This window comes from Trichogramma pretiosum, unplaced genomic scaffold (genome assembly GCF_000599845.2).
Source record: "Trichogramma pretiosum strain Unisexual culture from Peru unplaced genomic scaffold, Tpre_2.0 scaffold25, whole genome shotgun sequence".
Lineage (NCBI taxonomy): Eukaryota > Metazoa > Arthropoda > Insecta > Hymenoptera > Trichogrammatidae > Trichogramma > Trichogramma pretiosum.
Window position 1 is genome coordinate 1,085,736 of NW_019641621.1, and position 22,515 is coordinate 1,108,250.

A 22,515-nucleotide genomic window follows, 5' to 3' on the forward strand; every position below is an offset into this window, starting at 1 on the left:
CAGTAGCTGCGCTCTGACACGCATGCACGCCGGGCTGCTTGTCGTTCGATAGGCGCTGCTGCTGCTGCTGCTGCAACTCGCCACACACACTCAGGACATACAGTACAGTCACTGGAACTGCAGCAGCGAGAGCAAAAGCTGTGCTACCGTCTGTGCTTGCGAATATAACATACGTTAAGAAGCCAAAAAAAGCTCAACAGCAATAGCAACGATGTCGAGTGGCAAGAGCACCAAGCCGGCTCGCAAGCTGCCGCCCAAGGAGCCCAACGAGATGACCCACGGCGAGAAGCTCAAGCTCATCGACGACGAGCTCAACGCTTTTTACAAGTTAGTTTGTGCATATTATGAGCTTTTTATGAATAAAAAATGGGGATTTTTAAAGCTTGTAATTTTCCGGTTCATTGACATTTCTCGAAATAAACGAATGCAAACTCGAAAAAGATATAAAAAAATAGTTATATACCATCGATTGTATGGCCCATGGATACACATAACTCACGGTTTGGCGCGCGCCGAGCTTATCTTTCCGGACCACTCGTGAGCCTCTCCGGCAGCACATATTTCCGCGAGTTTCTTCCGCGCGATATCTCTCAACGAGCTTCCACACGACGACAAAAATAAAGGAGAAAGAGAATCGTATGATAAATCACGTATTATCCGCAGATATTGTCAACAAGCCGGATTTACCGAGGAGGAGATGGACATCATCTGCCAGCCGCTGGTGGCGGCGATGCGCCGCTCCTGGCTGCAGCTCGTCTTTCAGGCGACCCTCGTGCTGGTCGCACTGGGCACACTGTGCTGCCTGGCGGCCCAGCTCGACTTCGTCGGCACCCACTTCAGCGCCATCGGCCGCCTCTTCATGATCAAGATGCTGCCCGTGTGGAACTGGCAGCCGCTCTACTACGAGAACTGCATGATGAACAATCCCTTCTACAACGACTATCATCCCGTCACGGAGGAGGATTGCGTGGTCGGTTCATCGTCATTGTAAAAGAGATATGCGAATTCGAATGATGGGGATTTTTTTTTTACGCAGGCCTGCGAAGCTTTGGAAACGATCGATCGGCAGTCGGACGTGCGTTACCGTCAACTGGTCGACAATTATCTGAATCGCGACGCGCCTGTCATCATTACCGACGCCATGAGCTCCTGGGCCGCCATGAACACGGACTTTTTCTGGTTCGACAACATCACCCACGTTAGTACACTCAACGCATATCAATAATTATAATTAATCAATCTCCACACGGCGATCTCAATCGGTTTGACCTCGAATCGATTCGGCAACAAATTTGTGTCTGTATATCCGTAATCAGCAACGTCGTCTACGTCGTCCTGTTGCAGCTGTACCTGGAGAACGAGCGACTGATGGAGACGGTGCCCTGCGCCCTCACCTCGAATCTGCGCACCGGCTCGTCGGATCTCGCCGCTTTTCTGCGCCGCGTGCACACCCCCGGTGTGGCCAAGTGGTTCGTGCACTGGCAGAACTGCGACATCCAAGCGGTCAAGGTGCTGCGCAAGTACTATCAGCGCCCGTACTTCCTCTCGAGCACCGTGTCGCCGGCCCACTTCAACTGGGTCCTCATGTCCTCGGACTACAGCAGTCCGAATTACAAGCGGGTCGAGCTGGATTCCGGCCTGATAGCCCTGGCGCAGTTCCGGGGCGCCACCCAGCTACGCCTCACCCCCATCAATCCCTGCAACAGCTCCTGTCCCGAGCTCATAGCCGACTTGCATCAGGGTGAAATGCGTAAGTACGAATCGCTAATGTGGGACTTACTTTGCGTAATTCATTTTTTGATCCTCGTTTTCGACAGTGGTATTCACGAATCTCATGTGGCATCTCGAGTACGCGCCGATGCGAGGACTGGACAACATAGCCATACTTACGGAAACCGTCTGGGAGGAAGATACGTAAATGGGCTGTGCGTGCCGAGTCGACCAGTTTTTCTTCCATTTTTTTATTGATTTATTATTGTAATCTCGTCTATGAAATAGCGGATGAAATAAAGTATTCGTATTGTCGTTCAAGAAAATAAAAACTATTCAACCGACTGAAATAAAAATTGAATCAATTTACTTACCCTTAATAATTATAATCAAATTCAAAATTAATTATATTTCCATGCTCTTTGAAATTCGAAATAAGTGAGAAATCAAAGTACAACAAGGAGCGTTAGAAGTAACAATAGACAAGATTCGTCTTTTTTTTATTAAGTAATCATTTCATCATAACATGTTATTCTTTTTGTTTTATTTAATCAATCTCTTTCTCAATATTTTTTCTTGATTTACTTTATTTTTGCGACTCGTCGCACGATAATCACTTTTTTTTTCATGATCCTCTCACTTTTTATGTAACTCATTGGATTTACTTTGACTTGATGTTTCTTAGGGTTTTTATGTATGTCATAGCGTTTCGATCGATTGGTCGTCGCTTTGTTTGTAATAATAATTAACGATTAATGCGTCGATTGTTGATTTTCTTTTGCCTTCAAATTTCTCAACGCACAAAACAGCATCTTCGTTCATTATTATTCACATTTTATATTTTTTTTCTTCGTATAATTACGTCGCTTTGTCAATTATTTTTTCATCAGTGAGGTGAATGAGGAGAGGAAAAATCTATAGAAGAATCAATAATTTTTCAACGAGTACAGAAAGAGATCAAACTTATCTCTCCTCGAGCAAGTTTTCCACTTGAGCTTTCAATATGTTTTTCATCCCTTCAATGATAATAATATAGAGCCATCGAATGCGTCGGATACATACATTTGTTTTTTTTTCAATACATATATTATAGGAAACGTAGCTGGCGAGATTCTCTTATACTTGTTTACTTTATTTGATATGGTGTGGATGCGATACGACTTAAGTATCCCAAGATGAATCTAAAGTATATGAATTTATGATAATCAGTTTCGCAGTTACAGTTGATTCATTTTTTTTATTTCTTAACTTATTTTTCACGAGTGCACATTGCTTATATAGTTAATGTTGTGGGTGTTTATTTTTCTTTTTTTTTCATTTGTTTCACTGATGGATTTTTATAATTCATTATTATTATTAACCATATCTACGAGCTGGCATTATGTATAACGTTCAAATGTAAACAGGTGTGACCATGATTCCTATTGAAATGCTCTATCATTGAAGTAGGAAAACTAGATTATCCTTTAGGAAGTCTGATGCAGACTGTCAAAAAATTTTCTTTTTTTTTCATATAATATGTACTTGTTATATTCACAAAAAGCTGATACGGTTATACACAATATTTGTTATGTATAAATTACAGCTTCCGATGAGCGATGCAATTTTTTAGAGCTACGTGCTATAGTCATTTGGTCAATGAAATTATTACAAAATGAATATTATATGAGTACAGATAAATAAATTTTGTGACATATTTTTCATATTTGCTGAATTTGATAGAATCCGATTTAAATTACCTTATTGAACATTTGTTTTGATCGTTTTTTCTTCAGATTTTATACCATGTTATAAGATATTGAATTATTTTTGCGGCTAAAATTCTTTTAAAAAATTGATCTAGCTACGTTTTAATAGAATGCTTTACTTATTTTGAAGTTTGTCTCAATATAAAATCTAATCAATACCTTTCTTATTTATTAATTTTAATAGTATTATAGATGTGTAATAAAGCAGTAGAGCCATTTTCACAATAAAATTGAACTCAACATACCTGCTTTACTACCAAAATGATGTCATTAATTTCATCGGTAAATTAGTAGTCTAATAAGCTCCGCTCAAAAAGCCATACTCGTTTCTAATCGGATTGTTTATCAAATGAAAGATCAAGTAGCTCAAATATTAAATATTAATTAGACGTAGAATTATGAGGAAAGGTTTCACTATTCAATAGTTTATGAAGGCATAATTGAATACCAGCAAATCATCCACTTTCTTGAGGATTGCACATATCTAAATTTACATGCAGTTTAACAGTAGTACAAAAATTTTTTTTTTCGTTATTATAATACTTGAACAATGATTCTTCATTTGGGTGTTCGGTGTAAGATTCGAATTTCCAAATTTCTTTTAAAAAATTATAAATATATATTTATATCGTGACAACATTTTACTCGTCCCAGGTTTTTTTTTTCCTTTAAATTATAGAAAGACGACAGCATTAATTTACGAAACTACCGGCGTACACGATTTCTTTTTGCAGATTTGAAAAATGACACGTGAGTTTATGACACTATATTATATTATTTAATTATTACCGTATCGTAATTTACAATTTTGAAAGTATACTACCCGTCATTCAGGACGTTCGATCTCACCAATGAAAAAAATATTAACGACAACAGAAACGGAAAAGTTTTTGCTATCAAGCTCGAAAGTCCTTCATCAAGATTGGTTCGATTAATAAGTCAAACACGCAGTACTGGTTTCTGAAAACTAAAAAAATCATGATAAAATTTAATCGCAAAGAAGGTAAAAGAACAGAAGTAATAAAATAAAAACAAAACGGTTCATGTTATAATTGTCTAAGATTTTATTAATTTGATGATAAATGGTGCCGACATTTGAGCGTTAGTATATACAACGACATATATTACGACTCAAAATAACTTGCATATATAATTGTGGAAATAATGTTCACTTTTCATTTGTGTACGTATGTAGCGTCAAAAAGTTGATCGAACGTCTCATGAAAATTGACGAGGATTCTCCCTTCAATACACAATGCGTATATGTACTGATTTTTTTTTAGCATACATATACATTGGCTTGTGATTTAGCTGTGGTATATTTTATTGAGATCATGTATACATATTTATGGTTTACCAGCTTATTTCCTTTTTTTTTTATTATGCACACATTCATTCAAACTCCAAGCAGCAATATTTGGTTTTGATAATTACAACTTATCGATCGATAATCAATTTGCGTATTTCTTTGAAACAAGAGTCGTGAAAACCAACATCATCATATACTTTTATTCTCACTTATCCTTACACTTTAAGAAACTTTCAGCGAGATGATCATCGAAGCCTATTAGTTGTTCAAACATTTACCCCCCCTTTAAATCGCCGGCGAATTTCAAATGTTTCTATTTTTCTTTTATCTTAAATGATCATTATATTTATACCCTCTTGTTTGTTCTTTCAATAATAATTTCATATGCGTACGTTATACATATACTGATCATATTTTTTCCCACCGTGATTGTTCACTCTGGGCAAATAATGACTACGGCTTTAGAGAATATTTTGTACAAAATGCGATACAAGTAGCGATGTAACAACAATTTTTTGCAATAGTTAAATATATATATACGTATGTATAATATGTATAATGTGTATACGTTTGTATGTATATATTTATATATTTTTTTTTATTCATATGTATATATTTATATATTTTCACGAATATAGCTTTATTTATATTACTTTGAAATCGTCTTCTGTCATATGTATATATAAATCATTTGAATTTTTCATTTTATTTATATAATAGGTGCGTGCGTAAACGACCGCACAAACGTATCGCAGTTGATGATCGTTTGTATAGACTAAATATATATTTATGTATATATTTAATATTAAATTTTATTTATACTTAACGGGATCAATCGATCGAAAACTTCACTTGTCAATAGATTTTTAACGTCATTTTTTTTTCTTTTTTAAATTATCATCAACTTTGCAATGTAGATTTTTCATACGCGTCGTGCCGTACATTATACGTAATCAATTCGCGATTTCGAAGATATTTGATATAAATAAAACTATCCGACCAAAGGATTCGATAAATTCACTTTTTTTATGATAACATGATGATATTACATTTAACATTCATTTCGAGAGGTCAATTACAGAAATGATTTTGTTTCGTATCATTATTGTTATTATTAATGTTCACTTTTATCGGAAATTTGACACCTTTTTAAACACTTTTGCACACGCGTTAACATAAACATACCTTAGCTATGCACTCGCTAATTATAAAACAATCAAACACAGATTCGTGTGCCAAACTTCATCATAACATCACATTGTTGTTTTATTCTAATTTTAACGTCAAAACAATTCTTTGCTTCATATTACACATACTGTATCGCAGGAAAAAATTATTATCGTTACACACATCTAACATATGTACTATTCATTTGATTCAATACCTATTACGATAACACAACATATCTAGCACAACAATTGTTTTAATAAAATGTACAATATAATTATTTTTTTTATATAAGAACTATACAATTTTTTTTATCAACGTAACACAATAAAATTATTTCGTATAGAGCTCTGCGAAGTTTTCGAAATGTTTTAAACAAATTTACCTCTGGAATAAATCTCGGACTAACCGGAGACTATAATAGTATTTATAAGATAAGGTTTTCTCCTAATGTGTATCAAGTTTATATATTACGCTTCTTTGCTCTAATTTTCCGCTGAATATTTGCAGCTCGTTTTCGTTTCGACCTAATAATTTTATATTCAAGAGATGAGAAGTAGATAGAAAAATTTGCGCTAGCGAAAGTTTGTAAAGGCATTCGTTGACGCGATCAAGAGAGAACAAATATTCCTCGTTCGAGTAAATAAATATCATATTGAGATTTAATCGTATTCACGTACTATATTTTTATGTATTGTATTGTAGTTTATATATTAGAAGCGGAGAGTGACGTCGCCAGCCTCGTCGATTTTTCCCCCTCATTCGCCCGCGCGCACATCGTTTAACACGTCTATTCAACACGTATTTTTGCATTGATATTTCATTTGATTATACTTATTTTAACTTGTCCATACCGATACACGTGTACTTTTATTTGTTATTACGGATATAGCTTTTTTATTTACTTTTTTTTTTGGTATTGTTAAATTATGAGTTACCAAGTCAGTCGTCGACACTCGAAGAGGGACACACACACGAATCAATTCGAAACAATTATACATGCACATACGTATTACATGTGTACATGCAGATATATATAAATGCTATGATATATACTATATTTATATTCTTAACTGATAATACATCATGTTTATACGCTTTATACTTTTTTTTGTTTTTGTAAATACAATAATGACAATTATTTAGTAATGCCATTTCGCATGAATAATTAGTACGTGATATATCCATGCCTTGTATATAATTAAATTATTTGTATTTGCTGACATCATTTTTTTTAACTTTATATTTGAGATATGATTATTGTTTGTGTCAGGTTTTGAGGTATCTCAAGGCACGCCCGCCTCTCGTTCGTCGTACTTCTTCAATTTTTTTTTATCTTTTGTTTCTATTTATTATACCTCTAGAATATGTCACATTCTAGTCAATAACTACAGTGAAACGTCCGTCCAACGTGTCAATATATTTTTTCATATATTATTATTTTATATCGGCCCCCACATGTACGTTACGTTATTTCGTAACATTTTTTTTTTTTTTTTGATGCGATGATTCACTTTGGTATAGATATATTAAAGAATCCATTATTTGCATGTGAAGCTGCATTGCGCTTTAATAACCTTTACACGTCTCAATTTTAGCATTAAATTTTTTATGAATGCTCAATGGAGCTCTCTACGTTGCCTGGATCGCGACTTTTCATGTGTACACAATTTTTTTTATGCTTCCTAACTATCTTTGCGTATTAAGGACTAATTATTAAATGCGATATACTTACAATCGATTGGTGAATGACGAGCTCTCGGTATTATATGCATAAACATGGGTATTTTTTTTTCGTTATTCTATATTTTATAATACTATAATATATATTTGGTTGCTTATAGTCGATCAATAAGTATCAGTCGGTGAGTAACGTATAAAATAATAAGTCGTCATTACATCTGTGTACATGGTTGACTCTCTGTCAAATCGAATAGCCTAACTATATTTTTTAAGTAGTTGTTCCAAACACACAACTTAAAATCGAATTAGATAAAGCTTTTCACCAAAAAATAATTCAAAAAATACTTTCTAAATTTTTCGAATTTATTAATAAACTCTCAAAGAATTCAGATTCATTGAAAAAGAGCCAATCTGGGACTTTTAAAAAGAGTTCTTAAAAGGACCCAAAAATTCTCCTGAAATTCAGGTCATTTCTAACGTAAGAAAAAAAAATCTTTTGACCATTCAATTTGGCAGAAAATAGACCACGTACATTCGTGTGTGTATATATTTATATGCAAATTAGATTCGCCCACTCGCGCGCGATTCGGTCTTACGTATATATATCCGTGGCAATTGCACATCGTTAGAATCGAGGTAGAGAGTAGGAAAGTGACACTTACGCGGAGGAAGGGTACTCGTTTCGCGCTCGTACACACACACACACACACGGACACACACCCTCGCGATGTACACTGCGGCGACGATTTTGCCGTTGTCGCTACCGCGCGCGTCGTTGTTGTTGTATATACACAATCAACGTCGTTATACCGCAGCAGCGACAACTCGTGCGGACGACTGCAGAGAGCCCCCGACGAAACTTGGCAGTTTTTTTTTTTTTTTTCATTTCTTTTTCCGTCATTTTAGAAGCAAAACGAGCCTCGCGGATAGTACAACACAACACCGGATACGCGTTTCTCTCTGGCTTTTCGAAATTTATACACATCGTGAGCAGGATATAGACGACGACCACGTATTGAATATTTAGTTAATATTTTTTTAGCATCAAGCTGCTTCTCGAATACAGCACCGGTTCGACTTTGAGCTTCCTGCATATATAAACGAGTTTATATGTATAATAATGTATGATTTTATATTATAATCTATATGCTGTATACGACGTCGCGCGATATATTTATCAATAATGACGATGATAGTTTTAATTTAATAAAATACAATATTACGTATGTAAATAACCTAATTGGCGCACGCAATTCAACGATTCGTGTAAGGTCGGATTAGCTTCCGGGTCGACGGCCAGGAACGCGATATGTCATCATTTTTTCATTATTATTTGAGTAGTCGTCGATACGCGAAACGCTAAAGTTATGATTATTAATAATACTGATCGGCAAACAAGCTTCGTTGGTCTTTCGCGCGCCCGCCGCTGACGATGATCCCGAGCGACGCGAGACGTGGTAGGCGCCGTCCGTCGTCGCATCGTCCTCGTAGTCGTAGTCGTCACACGGGCCGCGCGTGGCTCGAACTCACTTCCCCAGACCGAACTTCATGAAGATGAGCTCCTTGCCTTTCGACAGAATGTCGCCGCCGGCGCTGGCCCCGGCCATCTCCGTGAACTTCTGCATGAGATTCGGCCCGCCCGCGCCCGGCTGACCCGGCTGGCCCGGCTGGCCTGGCTGACCCGGCTGGCCCTGCTGCATCTGCTGCGGACCGCCCATCGGGCCCATGCCCTGGGCGTTGGGTATGACCGCGGGCACGCCGCGCATCATCTGCGCCTTAGTCGCCTGCGGGCCCTGCTGCATTCCGCCCATCATTCCGCCAGGGCCCTGCTGGCCCATCGGGCCGTACGGGCCTTGCTGCTGTTGCTGCTGACCGGGGCCCATAACCTGCTGCTGGGGCCCCATTCCCTGCTGGCCCATACCCTGCATACCCTGCTGCTGGCCCTGCGGGCCGTACTGGCCCTGGGGGCCCTGCGGCCCGAAGCCCTGGCCGGGCATCTGGCCTTGGAAAGATCCGCGCTGGCCCTGCTGCTGCTGGCCCTGCTGCTGGGGGAAACCACCGGGGCCCATTTGGCCCGGCTGCTGCTGCTGCATTTGGCCCTGCTGCATAGAACCTTGCTGCATCTGGCCCTGCTGGCCCATAGGGCCCATTTGGCCTTGCTGCATGGATCCCATCTGGCCTTGCTGCATGGCTCCCATCTGGCCTTGCTGGCCCATGGGGCCCATTTGGCCGGGGCGCATAGGGCCGCCCGGGCCCATTTGGCCCATTTGGCCCATTTGGCCCGGCATACCCCGGCCTCCCTGCTGCTGCATTTGGCCCGGCATACCCTGCGGGCCACCCGGCATGCTACTACCAACGACCTGGTTGGGCCCGCCTCTCCCCCTCCCCTGTAAAGTGAAATCGGAAAAGCATTAGCGTATTTTTTTAACTTCAATCGATGCAAACATCCTACTTAATAATGATAAACATATTTTGGAACTGAGTATTTGATCTTATCCAATTAATTGGGGAAAAGTATGTTAGTACATAAACCAAATTCTTGTTTTACTAAAAAAAATCTCTACATTTCGTTTGCAATGTTCCAAAATAAGTTTTTATCAATATTAATTGGAAAACTCCACATGATGATCAGCTATTGATACAGACGGTTTTATGCTTTTCTATCCTAAATAAAAGTATGCTTGTATAATGCTTTGGTATATCAATTCTGTCAACTATTCAAAAAAGTTTTATTATTTTATTTGCTCGATGACGCAAATTTCTAAGCTATAAGCTCTAAAATTGATAACAAAGGTAATATTAGCTAATGTGTCATATAGCTTTATCTACACAAAATGATTATTAGGCGCCTGAAAAAGTTATTCATCGAATTCTGCTTCATTTGTCATGAATTCGGGTACAGCAAGGCGGACAACTGTACGAGTTAGGCATGTTGCTTCGTTTCGATCTAATTAAAAGTTGTTAATTGAACATAAAAAAATAATAACTATTATGTTGTATATTGAAAAGGTCACTTTTGTGTACTTTGCAGTAAGCGTAAACATTTCATCTACCTGATAGAAGACAGAGAAGGAATAACATCCAGTTAATCAAGAAATCAGTCCAAATTCTTTTATTTATTGAATATTAATTAGTATATTAACGAGGTTAAGAATTAAGATTGATTTTTGTCTATGAAAAAAATTTCTATTGGGCTTTTCATGTAACCGACTAAATTAGAAGCACAACAAAATGTCATTATACTCATTCTATGTTATAAAAAACCTCTACATGACCTGTAAAGTAAATTATGTTATATTTCGATGATACTACTCGAGTCTTCGAATGTAACAACGAAAACCATGCAAAAATTTGGCAATCTTGAGTTAGTCCTGATAAATCAGACATATATTTTTCGTCATAGACCTTTACATGCTTCGTCATTTGTCGCAGGTTTCGAAACTTAAGTGAGCAATTTGATGTACTATGTAAAGCACAAACTACGTATATTTTAGACACCATGTGTTATCACAATAAGTACATAAGACACAGCAAAAGGTTAAAAAAAAAATAAACAAACAAACAAAACGGTCAAAAATATCGAGCACAAAAATAGGAGAGTTCATCCATTGAAAAATGTATATAGCCTTTGAGCACAAGAGCTGTAGGAAATGTTGTATTCCAGAAAAAATGCATAGTACCAGTTTATACGATAAGTTACAAAGGTATCATAGTTATGTGGAGGATAGATTGAAACGAACATAGAAAGAGAGAGAGAGAGAGAGAGCAGTTTTTCAGGAAGTAATGTGCACTTACCTGCTGTTGCATGTGGGGTGGCATTTGGCCGGGCTGATGGGGACCTTGGGGACCCATGAGCCCGCTTTGATTTGGAGGTAAGCCTTGACCGTACTGATTGGACGTGTAGTTGTTGGCTTGTTGGTACGCTAGATGCGGTGAATTGTTTTGTTGATATTGTTGTACTTGATGTGGTTGTACTTGATTAGTCATTAGTGGTTGTTGTAGTTGTCTAAAGTCTAAGTGACAGACAGGGACAGACACAGGCACAATGCAGGCATCTAGCAACAGAGACTTAGTAACCGAATCGTGTTGCCATGTGCACTGTGGCGCATCCACTCCCGCGGCTTTATATTTATCTTTTGCTTTTATTGTACTTTTGCCTTTTACTCATGCCCATTCGCGGCTTGTATTATATGCGTCGGCAACGTATATGTATATATTTCGTCAGGATCAACTTGACTTTAACACGTTGTCATTCATCAGCGTGTAAATTTTTTTCTTTTTTTTTTCAATTAGAGATACAGCTTTGTAATTAAAGTTATTATGCACGTGAATGGCCAGCATGACAACACGACACGAACGACAATCTTGTGACACGACGACCATCGACCAGTTCAGGCACACAGAGATGACAAATTATTTGCCGGTAAATTTTTATATATTTATATATATATTTTTTCTTTTTTCATTTATAGAGAAGCAATTTCACATATGGTTGATATATATAAATATATAGAAAAATATGATAAAATAGTATTTTTATGTACTATCAGCAATTTGCCGTTTAGAAAAAGGAGGCATTTCAGTAATGATAGTTGATTTCATGTATCAAAATCAATTTTTTCTAAGTTTTTATACGTAGTAGAAAGAGGTACATAATATACATTTGCAAAAATACATATTATATATTTATGTACGCTTATAAAATATAATAATATGTAAAAAACACTATATATGAATATAAAACAGTCAATATATTATATATATATTTATATATATATAAAGAGAGAGATAGTGTGTGAGAGAAGTAATGGAGCTGATAGCGCTCTTATAGAAATAGATAGATGTAGAGACAGACAAATATATAATATATGTATATAAATTATATATATATAGTTAATATAGAATATACACTGAAAGCAGCTTGGTGTTTGTTGCAATATATAAAGACAAGTGTGTTGACCTATTTTCATTGTATATTTATGACATATTCACGTAAAACACGAAATCAAATGAATAAATAAATGCCAGTGAAATTTATTCTTTAGTTTCCATATAACACATGTCTTGATTTAAACCTGCGGTTCGAGTACTAATAACAAACGCGCTATAATCTCAAATCATCAGTTTACGTTCATCTTCTATTCTTTCCAATGATACATCGATTCCAGTGTTTTAATTTAAAAACAAAAAAACATGTACAAAAGAGAACGACTAGAATCAATCGATCAAATAAAACCATCGAGCATCGTGTGTTATGATGCTCGTGTGCGATTAAGAATTCTCTCGCTTCGGTCACCAGTCGATGGCCACAATATATTTATGAATGACAATGAAACAAACGTTCTCTCTCTTGAAAACTGCGATTACTTTTTGAATGATATTCAAAAAATATTATTTATTATTATATACGCGTTATACAGCATTTCAGCCAAATTTCTATACGAGTACACATGTATATAATAATATTAAAAGTGATATCGATCGTGTGACTTTAAAAACATCGTCCAATACAAAAATATATATTTAATATAAACAGATGCTGTTGCTCTTTTGGGTTCGATGATTGCATTGTGTTGTGTGGAATAATATAATAATAATAACTCGTGAATGCAGAAGAGACGCATACACACACGTAAATATATAGTCGGTGCCAAACACGATCATATCCCAAAATCTCAACAATTGATTTTTGCAATAAACATCCATTGCTTTTTTTAATTGATTGGATTGAAAACGTGATAGAAAAAATGAAATAAAACAAATCATCTGCGTCATATATACGTGTGCCGAAATCGTCTCTACGGCACGTCATGAGTCGCGCGTCGTGTTTTGATCATTTCGTTTGTTCGTTTACGTATCCCTTTCGGCGAAGAATCGATCGTATATAATATACGCACGCGTATCGCAAGTCGCGTGACCCATGATGGGCATTCGAAGCTCAAATGTATAATGCTCATATAATATTGTAAGAACGGATCGATTCCTTCGTCATACAGCGAGACAGAGCCGAAATGGATACGGAACAAACGGAGCACACAAAACACAAGTGGGGGGGCGAGTCGTGAAGGGCGCTCAAAATTGTCACGTCAGTCATATATATTTTCTTATATAAATATATACAGTCCTGGCAGTTGTCAGTCAGTTCGTCAGTGTGTGTTTGGTATATATTTGTTTAAAAACTATATTACCTTTGTTACGACGATGCTGACCGGGCATCTCGCGAGGGGGCGGAGGCGGGCCCCGCACTCCAGGCCCCTGCGGGCCCATCTGTCTTCTGACGCCGGGCGGCATCTGGCCCTGCATGCCGCCCTGCATGCCGCCCTGCATCTGGCCGGGTAGCTGGCCGGGACCGCCGGGAGCCTCCTGCAGGAAGTTGCTCGGCACGAGGCCCCGCACCCCGTCCAGCTCTCCCATGTAGAAGCCGTCGTCGTCCATCTCTCCGTAGACGTAGATCTCGCTGCCCGTGCGAAAACTGAGCTCCACTTGCTGCGTGGGCGAGCAAAAAAATCGTCGTTAATATCCACGAAGAAAGACTGCTTACGAACGCGATCGCGAAATTGAAAATCGCGTTACGCGCGTACCTCGGCGTCCACGTTGGGCGACAGCTCTTGCGGATCGTAGTCGTACATGGCAATCATCTTTTTCACGGGCATGTTGGCGTAGATGTCGCCCCAGCGATCGTTGGCCCCGCCGGGTCCGCCTCGCCTGACTCCGGCTCCGCCGATTTGCTGCTGCTGCTGCTGCTGGCCGCCCTGCAGCTGTCTTATCTGATTCGGATCGGTGATCTCGTCGACCATGTTGTGCGGTACGTAGCCTCGTCTGCCGTGACACTCGCCCCAATAAAAGCCATCGGCGTCTTTGTCTCCAAAAACCTGTATATATCGTATTATACGTCAGAAATTGCCAACTTGGTAATATCGTCGAATTTCGCATATAACTGCGAAATGTGATATTTGTAATGCGATTTCCGTACCTTTATGATGTCGTTCTCATTGAAAGGCAGCTCCTCGTCGCAGGCATCGGGATTTGGTGACATTGTCATTGGATCATAGTCAAAGAGAGCAACGAACCATCTAAGTCTTTTATTAGCCTGCTGCATGGCGGGCGAGCGATGAGGTCCGGCTTGGGCTTGGTTCATCGGACCAGGGCCTCTGTACATGGGTCCTCCTCTTCCCCTTTGATTGCCTGCAAATCAAACAACACCAGCTGTATAATTAAGCCTCTGCCGAGTTACTGGCGTGCACGTAAGATAATGGCCATTGAAAATCACAAAGTGGGTAGACTGATTATGACGCGGATTTATATATAATTATCAAAATTTATATATAATCATTTCGTGGTGTGACGTGGTGTGTGCTTTCCATTATTACTTTTTTTTTCAATGCTTAAAATCCAGTCGATCGGTAACACAGTGTAAGTTCAAATTGGTGAGTCGTGAGCGTGTATGATACATTTGTTATTCTGGACAAATATATGTGTCACAAACCAGTACCGACGTTTTGTAGTTGTGTGCTATTTTTGCAATGCTCTCGCATGTGGAAAACTCGTCGCTTGTAATTAATACAATAAATTCATATTTTATTCATGTCAATAGCGCAGCATTCGATCGATATTGAATATGAATTTATTTTACAAAAAGTCTACACTCCAAACACAGTATTATAATTATACAACGACGACATTATAATTATAGGAAAGGAGAAACGACAACATTCATACATAAACACAAAATATATTATTTTGCCAAATGCTTCACGTGAGTATGTAATTTTAATAAATTTTTCTCAGATGCTGCGCAGATAGAAAATAGAAGTGAATGATCATTACGACAGAGAACACTTGCGTTTATGATAGCATTAGCAGCCAATGCCGAATTCCAATCAGAGAAAAAAGGCAAATATAGAATATTTAACAAGAAAATGTTCTGCAAAAATACGACAACAGCAATTATTTTAAGTATATATATAGACGAGAGTATAAGGACATGATGCAATTAAAGAGAAGAGCAAGTTGCAGCGTAAAAATTTAGTTAGAGAAGTTTTGAACTAATAATTTTCACTTAAATAGGAAGCGTTGACACACATCGACGAGAGAAAATGAAATTGTGCTCGTGAGTTTATGATTTTCCTCGAGAATTATAACGTTCATATGTAGTTTAAGCACAAAAATTCATAAATCGTCAATTTTAGAATATATATTTGAAAAACAAACACAACACACAATCGGAACACTTAAAAATATTTTGTAAAAGTAGATGATGCTTTGGCCCAAGATGAAGATATTATCTCTCATCGAGAGGCTATACAGACAGTATATGAACATATGTATATTAGTAGTAGAGGAAGAGAAGAGAATTTTAGAGGGTCGTTGACCAATGGACACGTGCAGAAAAAATCAGCAGAGAATCATAGACAGAGACAGATATGTGATTATTTTTTTTTTTTTTTTTTGATAGAGATAGACAATGATATTTTGAGAAAGAGAGAAAGAAGGGAAAGACATAAAAAATTACACACTGGTTGCAGCCTCCAAGTATATACTGTGCTATACCTTGTGGCGCTTGCTCAAAATAAGCTTCCTGCTGCGGCGGTCTAGGACCGCTAGATTGAGGTCTACGGACTTGTTGGCCGCCTTGCGCTGCCGCCTGAGCCTGGGGATGACCTTGACCCGAAGGTCCGTAACGTTGCTGCTGCTGCTGCTGTTGCTCACGTTGTTGCTGCTGAGCCTGTGCCTGTGCTTGTGCCTGTGCCTGTCTCTGTTGCTGTTGCTGCTGCTGTTGTTGCTGCATCTGAAGTTGCTGCTGCGACTGTGGCTGTTGTGGCTGCTGTTGCTGTTGCTGCGGATGCATACGTTGCTGCTGGGGTGGCGGCTGCTGCTGTTGCGGCGTTTGCGGATTTTGACCCATATTGTTATCGTGGGACGGCAGGCGGCCGGAAAAACTGTCGCGATCGGCGCTGATACGTCGAGCTGGTCCATTGTTGTTGTTGCTGTTGTTGTTGGCTCCGGGTGCGCCGTCCGCCTCGTCTTCGCTGTAGTTCGCCTCGCTCGCCGAGTCTTTCGTGATTTCAGGTACCCCTGCGCGATGCCAACACCCAATTTCTTTTGTTTTTGGCACGGTCGGGGGCAATCACGCTCGCGCGTGCATATTTAAGTATATTTCGTATACCCGCGATAGCGGGTGTACAAGGGGAAGAACGAAGGTGGAAGTGGGCGGGGGCGGCTTCGATACCGAACGAGAGATAGAGATAGATAGGTTCAAGGGTAAAGAGAAGCTTCGAGAGTCGGTTGCGTCGATATATATATATTACGGACGCACGGATCATATCCGTTTCTGCTAATTGTAATTGAAGCGACCTTGGAAGAGGTAGTTGGGAAAGAAAAAAGTACGGCTGTCCACCGGGAGTCTGTGTGACAGTGTATCTGTGTGAGAGAAAGCCGAGCACGGCGTCTGACCATAGGCCGACATTTACTACTTGTTTACTCCAAGAAACGGTTGATAGTATTTATTTGTACCGACTTTGAAAGAAATAAATGTTGTTTTTTTATACGTAATTAAGCCTACTTTTGACCATGTAGGGTCGTCGGGTATAAGTATAAAAAACGAGGACTTACCCATTTGACCAGGATAGATCTCTTTGTCGGACAAATTTTCGTCGGTCTCGATGATGGTTTGACCGTGGGCGTCCACCCTCATCGGACCCTGCCGCCTCATGTGCGGCGGTAGCTGTTGCTGCTGCTGCATTAGTTGTTGCTGCTGCATCATTTGCTGCTGATGCTGCATCTGTTGCTGCTGTTGCATCTGCTGCTGCTGCTGCATCTGTTGCTGCTGCTGCATCTGTTGCTGCTGTTGCATCTGCTGCTGCTGCATTTGCTGCTGCTGGGCGTTGGGATACCTCTGATTGAGCATACCACCCTGCATGCCAGGCTGCATGCCGACCTGCATGTTGCCCTGCATGTTGCCCTGCTGCATCATGCGCTGCTGCTGCTGCATCGTCGGATCCATCATTCCGGATTGATCCAGCTGCGACTGCATCTGCATCTGCATCGACGGGTCTTGCGGCAGCTGATGCATCTGCTGATGCTGGGCCTGATAGATCGCACCACCTGCGTGACGGAATTTCGTTTTTAGTTGAAATTCTTATCGGACATTTGGTATAGCGGGGGCTTGTTCGTGAAAAACGAGTGAGAGAGATAATCGTAGGAATTGAGACTCCTCAGAGACATGTTTGATTTTGAGCTTTTCGATACCATCGACAGATGGAGTATCGTAAATCCGCAAGTGACAAAAAATGCTCGGATTTGTATATATACGAAGCATTTTACAAAATTTATGTCGAATAAAATTTTTATAAATTATTTTTCTTTTCGATGATTTTTCATTGGCTATCCAAAAATGTGCAATTTGATAATTAAGCTGCAACACTACCGCGATCAATTATGCATACCAGCCAAGTAGTACAAGTCAATATTACGCCAAACCGCCTTTTGCTCGATCCGACAATCGAGCCGAATCAATTTCATTGGCTGCGAGCTCTATATACTTTGTAAAGCAATATTGTGTGTGGCGCGCATTATTATAAAATTAAGTGCAAAATAGACCATGCATAATGCAATCTATACGCCGCGATCATATCTTTACTACTGGCCATAAATAAGCCATTGTCGTCGAATTAATCCGTGCGCGCGCGCCATTGTATATGAATTATAGAGTGGGCCAGCGCGCGAGAACGTATATATAACAAAAGTAGCCCTCGTCGTCGTCGTCGTCGTCCCTCGCTCGCTCGTGTTCGTTCGCGAGCTAGGTAGTAGACTATAATGTACACGCGCGTCGTGTGTATACTTCACTGCTCCCCGACTCACACATGCACACAAACTGCGCAGACACACATCAACGCTTCAATATTCATTGAATTAGCGCGCGAAGCGGTATTTACAAAACTATCACGTGCATATCGCATCGCGAGCATCGCTATATATATATGTATATGCAAGCATACGTGTATGTACTCTAGCCGGTTAAAATAAATGAATTTTTACACGCCATAGTTAATCGTTAGGAGGGGGCTAGAGCGCCGAGGCAAAAGCAATTAAAATTCCGCACTTCTGACCGTATAAATACGCTCGGTTAAGATTTTCTATCTCTCGTCCGCCGCTCTCTCTCTCTCTAAACTCTATCTATGCCTCTCTCCCTCGAGAGAGAGAGAGAGAAGTAAAGAGAAAGAGGAGGGGAGTAAAAGAGAGACAGCGAGATTGAGTAAGAGAGAGAGAGAGAGAGAGAGGAGAATGAGAGTATATAAAGTTGATAAAATAGATGTGGAGCGGAAATGAGAACGCGCGAGAGGTGTGCTGCGTGACTGCAAGTCGGATAAACCTTCGAGCTCGCCTTTAACGTTTTAGGTCTTTTTGCTTCCACTCTATACTATATATAGAATACTACTATACTGGCCGTGTGCGCATGCAGCAGCCTGGCACAGTCTCTAGATATATATTTTCAAGCATCGGAGAATCTCCTTTAATATAATCTATAAGATTGCGTATAAAAATTTCATCTTCTTTTCATTTTTCATTTTTATCGTTTCTAATCTATGACACTTACAGGTACAATCGGTACCACGATTTTGTAACTATTTCGTGGCTCGTTACATCGTGTTCGATGAGTATAACGAGTATCGCCACATCTACGAGGTAAGTATAATTTTTGCACGTCCCACTTTTACTTTGTAATACGTGCCAATTTTATACGAAATTACGTTAAGTTTTTTTTTTTTAAACGATCGAGTATTATATTTATGACTCACCTCTGAGAACGCTGCAGGGTATCGCGGTGGCGCAGCTGTCGCTCGACTGGCTCTCTCTGCTCTTGGTCCTCACGGTGATGTGCTTGGGATTGAGGCCCATCAGTTTGTGTATGTCGACGAGCGCGTGATCGCCCGTGGGACTGTCGACGTCCGTGACCTTCTTGCCGTCCGCGTAGACGGCGTAGCCGGTGACTGCCGAACCGTGTAGGGCAACAGGCTGCCAGGTGACTAGCAAAGTGCCGTCCTGCGGTCCAGCCTCCACCTGAGTCACAGATACCCGCTCAAATGAGTGAGCCCCCAAACGCCTTATGGCCGGGCCCTTGGCTCTCTTACACCATTCGGATTTAAGCTTAAGGTTGTTTTTTTTTTATCGAGCTTCGACTGCCACATCGATTTCTCTTTCTTTCTCTTTTTTACGCACTCGTACACATACACACACACATACGCGTAAGGATTTTATCAAAACGATCTTTATTAATTTTGTCGTTTTTATCTCTCTTTCCTCTCATTTGGAAATTTCATTGTAATGCCAAATTAGCGGATTTTTCAATTCGGATTTCATACATTTATTCAAGCAAGACAGATCACTTTTTCGCACAGAGTACTTCGAGTACTACCTCTCAACAATATACACTATATAATTATTTGAAAAGTGATTTTGTGTGGTAGGAAAGTTTGAAATGGTGCAAAAAATAATTGCAGTTAATGTCACAAAAAAGCTTTCATTATATCAATGTATAACTAGGATGAGAATTATCTAAAATTAGTTATATATCGTTTATCGTTCAACGCTCTGAAACGTTATAAATAGTAAATTAATTTTAGATATTCCTGGTGTTTCCATGAGCTACGATTTTTTGATTTTCTAAATTTAGAGCCCTGCATCTGTACTCGAAATCATTGCGCAAACACATTGTCGCTCGATCGTTATTGCAGGTCTCTAAATGCACGAAAGAAAGAAGTAGAGGGAAAAAGTATAGAAAATAATGCATGCAATATTTTACCATATCCATCGTAGAGAAAAATATTCGTCGATACTAAAATCAAACTTTGTTTATGAAATTTTCCAATCGTTAAAATGGTCTTCAATTTTTAAAAAGTCTTGAAAAAATTTAATTTTAATCGTTACAAAAAGTTGGTCAAAATCCGAGCATCTGACTCAGTTTCTAGTTTGAATTACTTTCAAAAAAAAAAAAAGGTATTCGATCAAAATGAAATCTCGGTACTTTTTCAAAGTATATATTTTCTAAGTCATCCTATAAAGCTTGGAAAGTTCGACATCCAAACTGAACCCGATCCTTGAATCACTATATGATAAGTTTGGAGAATAACGTTAGAATACAAGACAGAGAAAAAAGCCAAAAACAGTGTGCACATTGTGTCATTGAGACTCCTTTAAAGAATATATAATAATGGAAAACATCTAAGAGAGACGCGTTGCTGCTGCTGCTGCTTGTCGCGTGTAATATATCGGCTTTTTGCCAGCCCTGCATTTTCAGCTCGAGCACTGCTCCATACATGTACGCCGTATTATACGTGTATAGCTTTCGTGACTGGAAGCATATGCTTCGAAAAAAATTACAGTAACGTTATCTTCAACGAAGGCAATCAAGCAAATGATATAAAGTGTATACGTACTATAGTACACGGTCGGAGCGCATATATTTCAGTATTACGTCGAAGCGCGCGCGGTGCAACGACCCCCGCCGGTGAATTATACGAATCTCGTTGGAAACTTTCGAAGCGCTCGGTCGTATATGTATATAAAAAATGCAGCGCCGGCAAAAGTGAGAGACGTTGCGCGTCGCCTCGAACAATAACTCGGTGTTTTTTTTTTATAAATATTGCAATCGTGATTCTCGTCATCATCGAGTGCGTCGCGCAACGCGAGTCTCCGCGCGCGCGCGCAGGCGCAATGTATATCGTCATCATAGATCATATATAACAATATACATTTATTATATATATATAATACAAAAAGGCAGGCGAAGCTTTGGAAATTAGGCGCAAACCTGGATATCGACCGGAGGATCGGGCAGTCCCTTGGGCAGCGTCTTGAAGTGCACGTGGCAGGCCTGATCGTTGGCCGCGCGCACCTGCTGGTCCTCGAAGTGCGTCGCCCTCAGGTTCTTGGCCTTGACCGTGACCCTGTAGATGGTCGAGGGCGCCAGGCCCGTGATCGTGTGCCGATAGACGCCCGGTTTGACGGTGCGCACCTCCACGTTGTTCACGCAGACGACGTGCTGATGATTGCTGTTGCTCGGCAGCCACGATATCACCGCCGAGGTGGCCGTGACGTTGCTGGCTTTGACCGCAGTGGGACCGATCTGCACGTCCTTGCCGATGACCATGGTGCAGGCGGCGTCGCGCGACGTACGCCTCGAGTGCGTGACCGAGCGCACGCTTATCCGATGGGGCTGTCCGTACAAATGTCCTCGCTTATATTATCGTATCGTTCATCGAAACAACGAGCAGAGAACAAACAACGAATTCGCAGCCGGTTAACGATATTTAAAGCGGATGCATGGAAGCGCTTTGTAACGATGCCACATAGAGACATTACAGACATTTTTGTATTATATATTTAGATGGATGCTTACCCTGTTGGAGTCGACTCCCTCGACGAGGGCGCGCGTCCTCTCGGTGGCCTTGACGGTGACCTTGAGCACGCCGTCGACGTACACGTGATAGGACTCGATCTGGTGCGGATTGTCGGGCGCCGTCCAGCCGATCAGCACGCTCTTGTTCAGCTGGCGCTCGAGCGTCAGGTGCTGCGGCGCGGGAACTAGGTCCGAAAACAGGCACACTTCTTCATCATCACACGGATCACGAGAGAAACGGAATCGATAAAACAAAACAAGGTAGAGGCCTACGCTGTAGCTAATCATAATTCGAACCTCGGCTAGTAATGCTCGACACAACGAATATATTATTTATTGCGGTCGAGTGTGCAACAGTTTTTTTTTTGCTCCATAATTAACAGAGTAGCGGCATTCCACATCGTATATTGAAAACATGAATACAACTATGTGTAAAAACGCGAACAATGGTGTTTACATCGATTCGTCGCGTCGATTTTATCGATTAACGCGTTCGTTTT

General features: G+C 40.0%; 2 protein-coding genes across 2 annotated transcripts in view; one reads left to right on the top strand and one right to left on the bottom strand.

The window, feature by feature from the left end:
- The first annotated feature begins 49 nt into the window (after nt 1–49).
- LOC106654165 lies at nt 50–2,089 on the top strand. The gene is made up of 5 exons (XM_014373891.2): nt 50–327; nt 664–970; nt 1,037–1,198; nt 1,345–1,750; nt 1,818–2,089. The coding sequence occupies exons 1-5, from the start codon at nt 212–214 to the stop codon at nt 1,916–1,918; spliced, it is 1,092 nt and encodes a 363-aa protein (XP_014229377.1). The 5' UTR covers nt 50–211; the 3' UTR covers nt 1,919–2,089.
- A 4,750-nt stretch (nt 2,090–6,839) lies between these two features.
- The window catches only part of LOC106654061, a 41,046-nt gene continuing 25,370 nt past the window's right edge, over nt 6,840–22,515 (bottom strand). Inside the window, exons 9-19 of the mRNA XM_023458883.1 lie at nt 22,016–22,200; nt 21,428–21,832; nt 19,416–19,677; nt 17,230–17,721; nt 16,425–16,692; nt 16,168–16,370; nt 14,591–14,802; nt 14,199–14,489; nt 13,806–14,103; nt 11,413–11,672; nt 6,840–10,004 (exon numbers count right to left, since the gene is read on the bottom strand). Of these exons, the coding sequence (XP_023314651.1) occupies nt 9,144–10,004; nt 11,413–11,672; nt 13,806–14,103; nt 14,199–14,489; nt 14,591–14,802; nt 16,168–16,370; nt 16,425–16,692; nt 17,230–17,721; nt 19,416–19,677; nt 21,428–21,832; nt 22,016–22,200 (3,737 nt within the window). The 3' untranslated portion in view covers nt 6,840–9,143. The remainder of the gene's footprint in view (nt 10,005–11,412; nt 11,673–13,805; nt 14,104–14,198; nt 14,490–14,590; nt 14,803–16,167; nt 16,371–16,424; nt 16,693–17,229; nt 17,722–19,415; nt 19,678–21,427; nt 21,833–22,015; nt 22,201–22,515) is intronic.

Coding starts and splice junctions, on each gene's coding strand:
- LOC106654165 (XM_014373891.2), top strand. CDS start 212: ATGTCGAGTGGCAAGAGCACCAAGCCGGCTCGCAAGCTGCCGCCCAAG. Junction 328..663: donor GAGCTCAACGCTTTTTACAA/GTTAGTTTGTGC, acceptor TATTATCCGCAG/ATATTGTCAACAAGCCGGAT. Junction 1,199..1,344: donor GGTTCGACAACATCACCCAC/GTTAGTACACTC, acceptor GTCCTGTTGCAG/CTGTACCTGGAGAACGAGCG.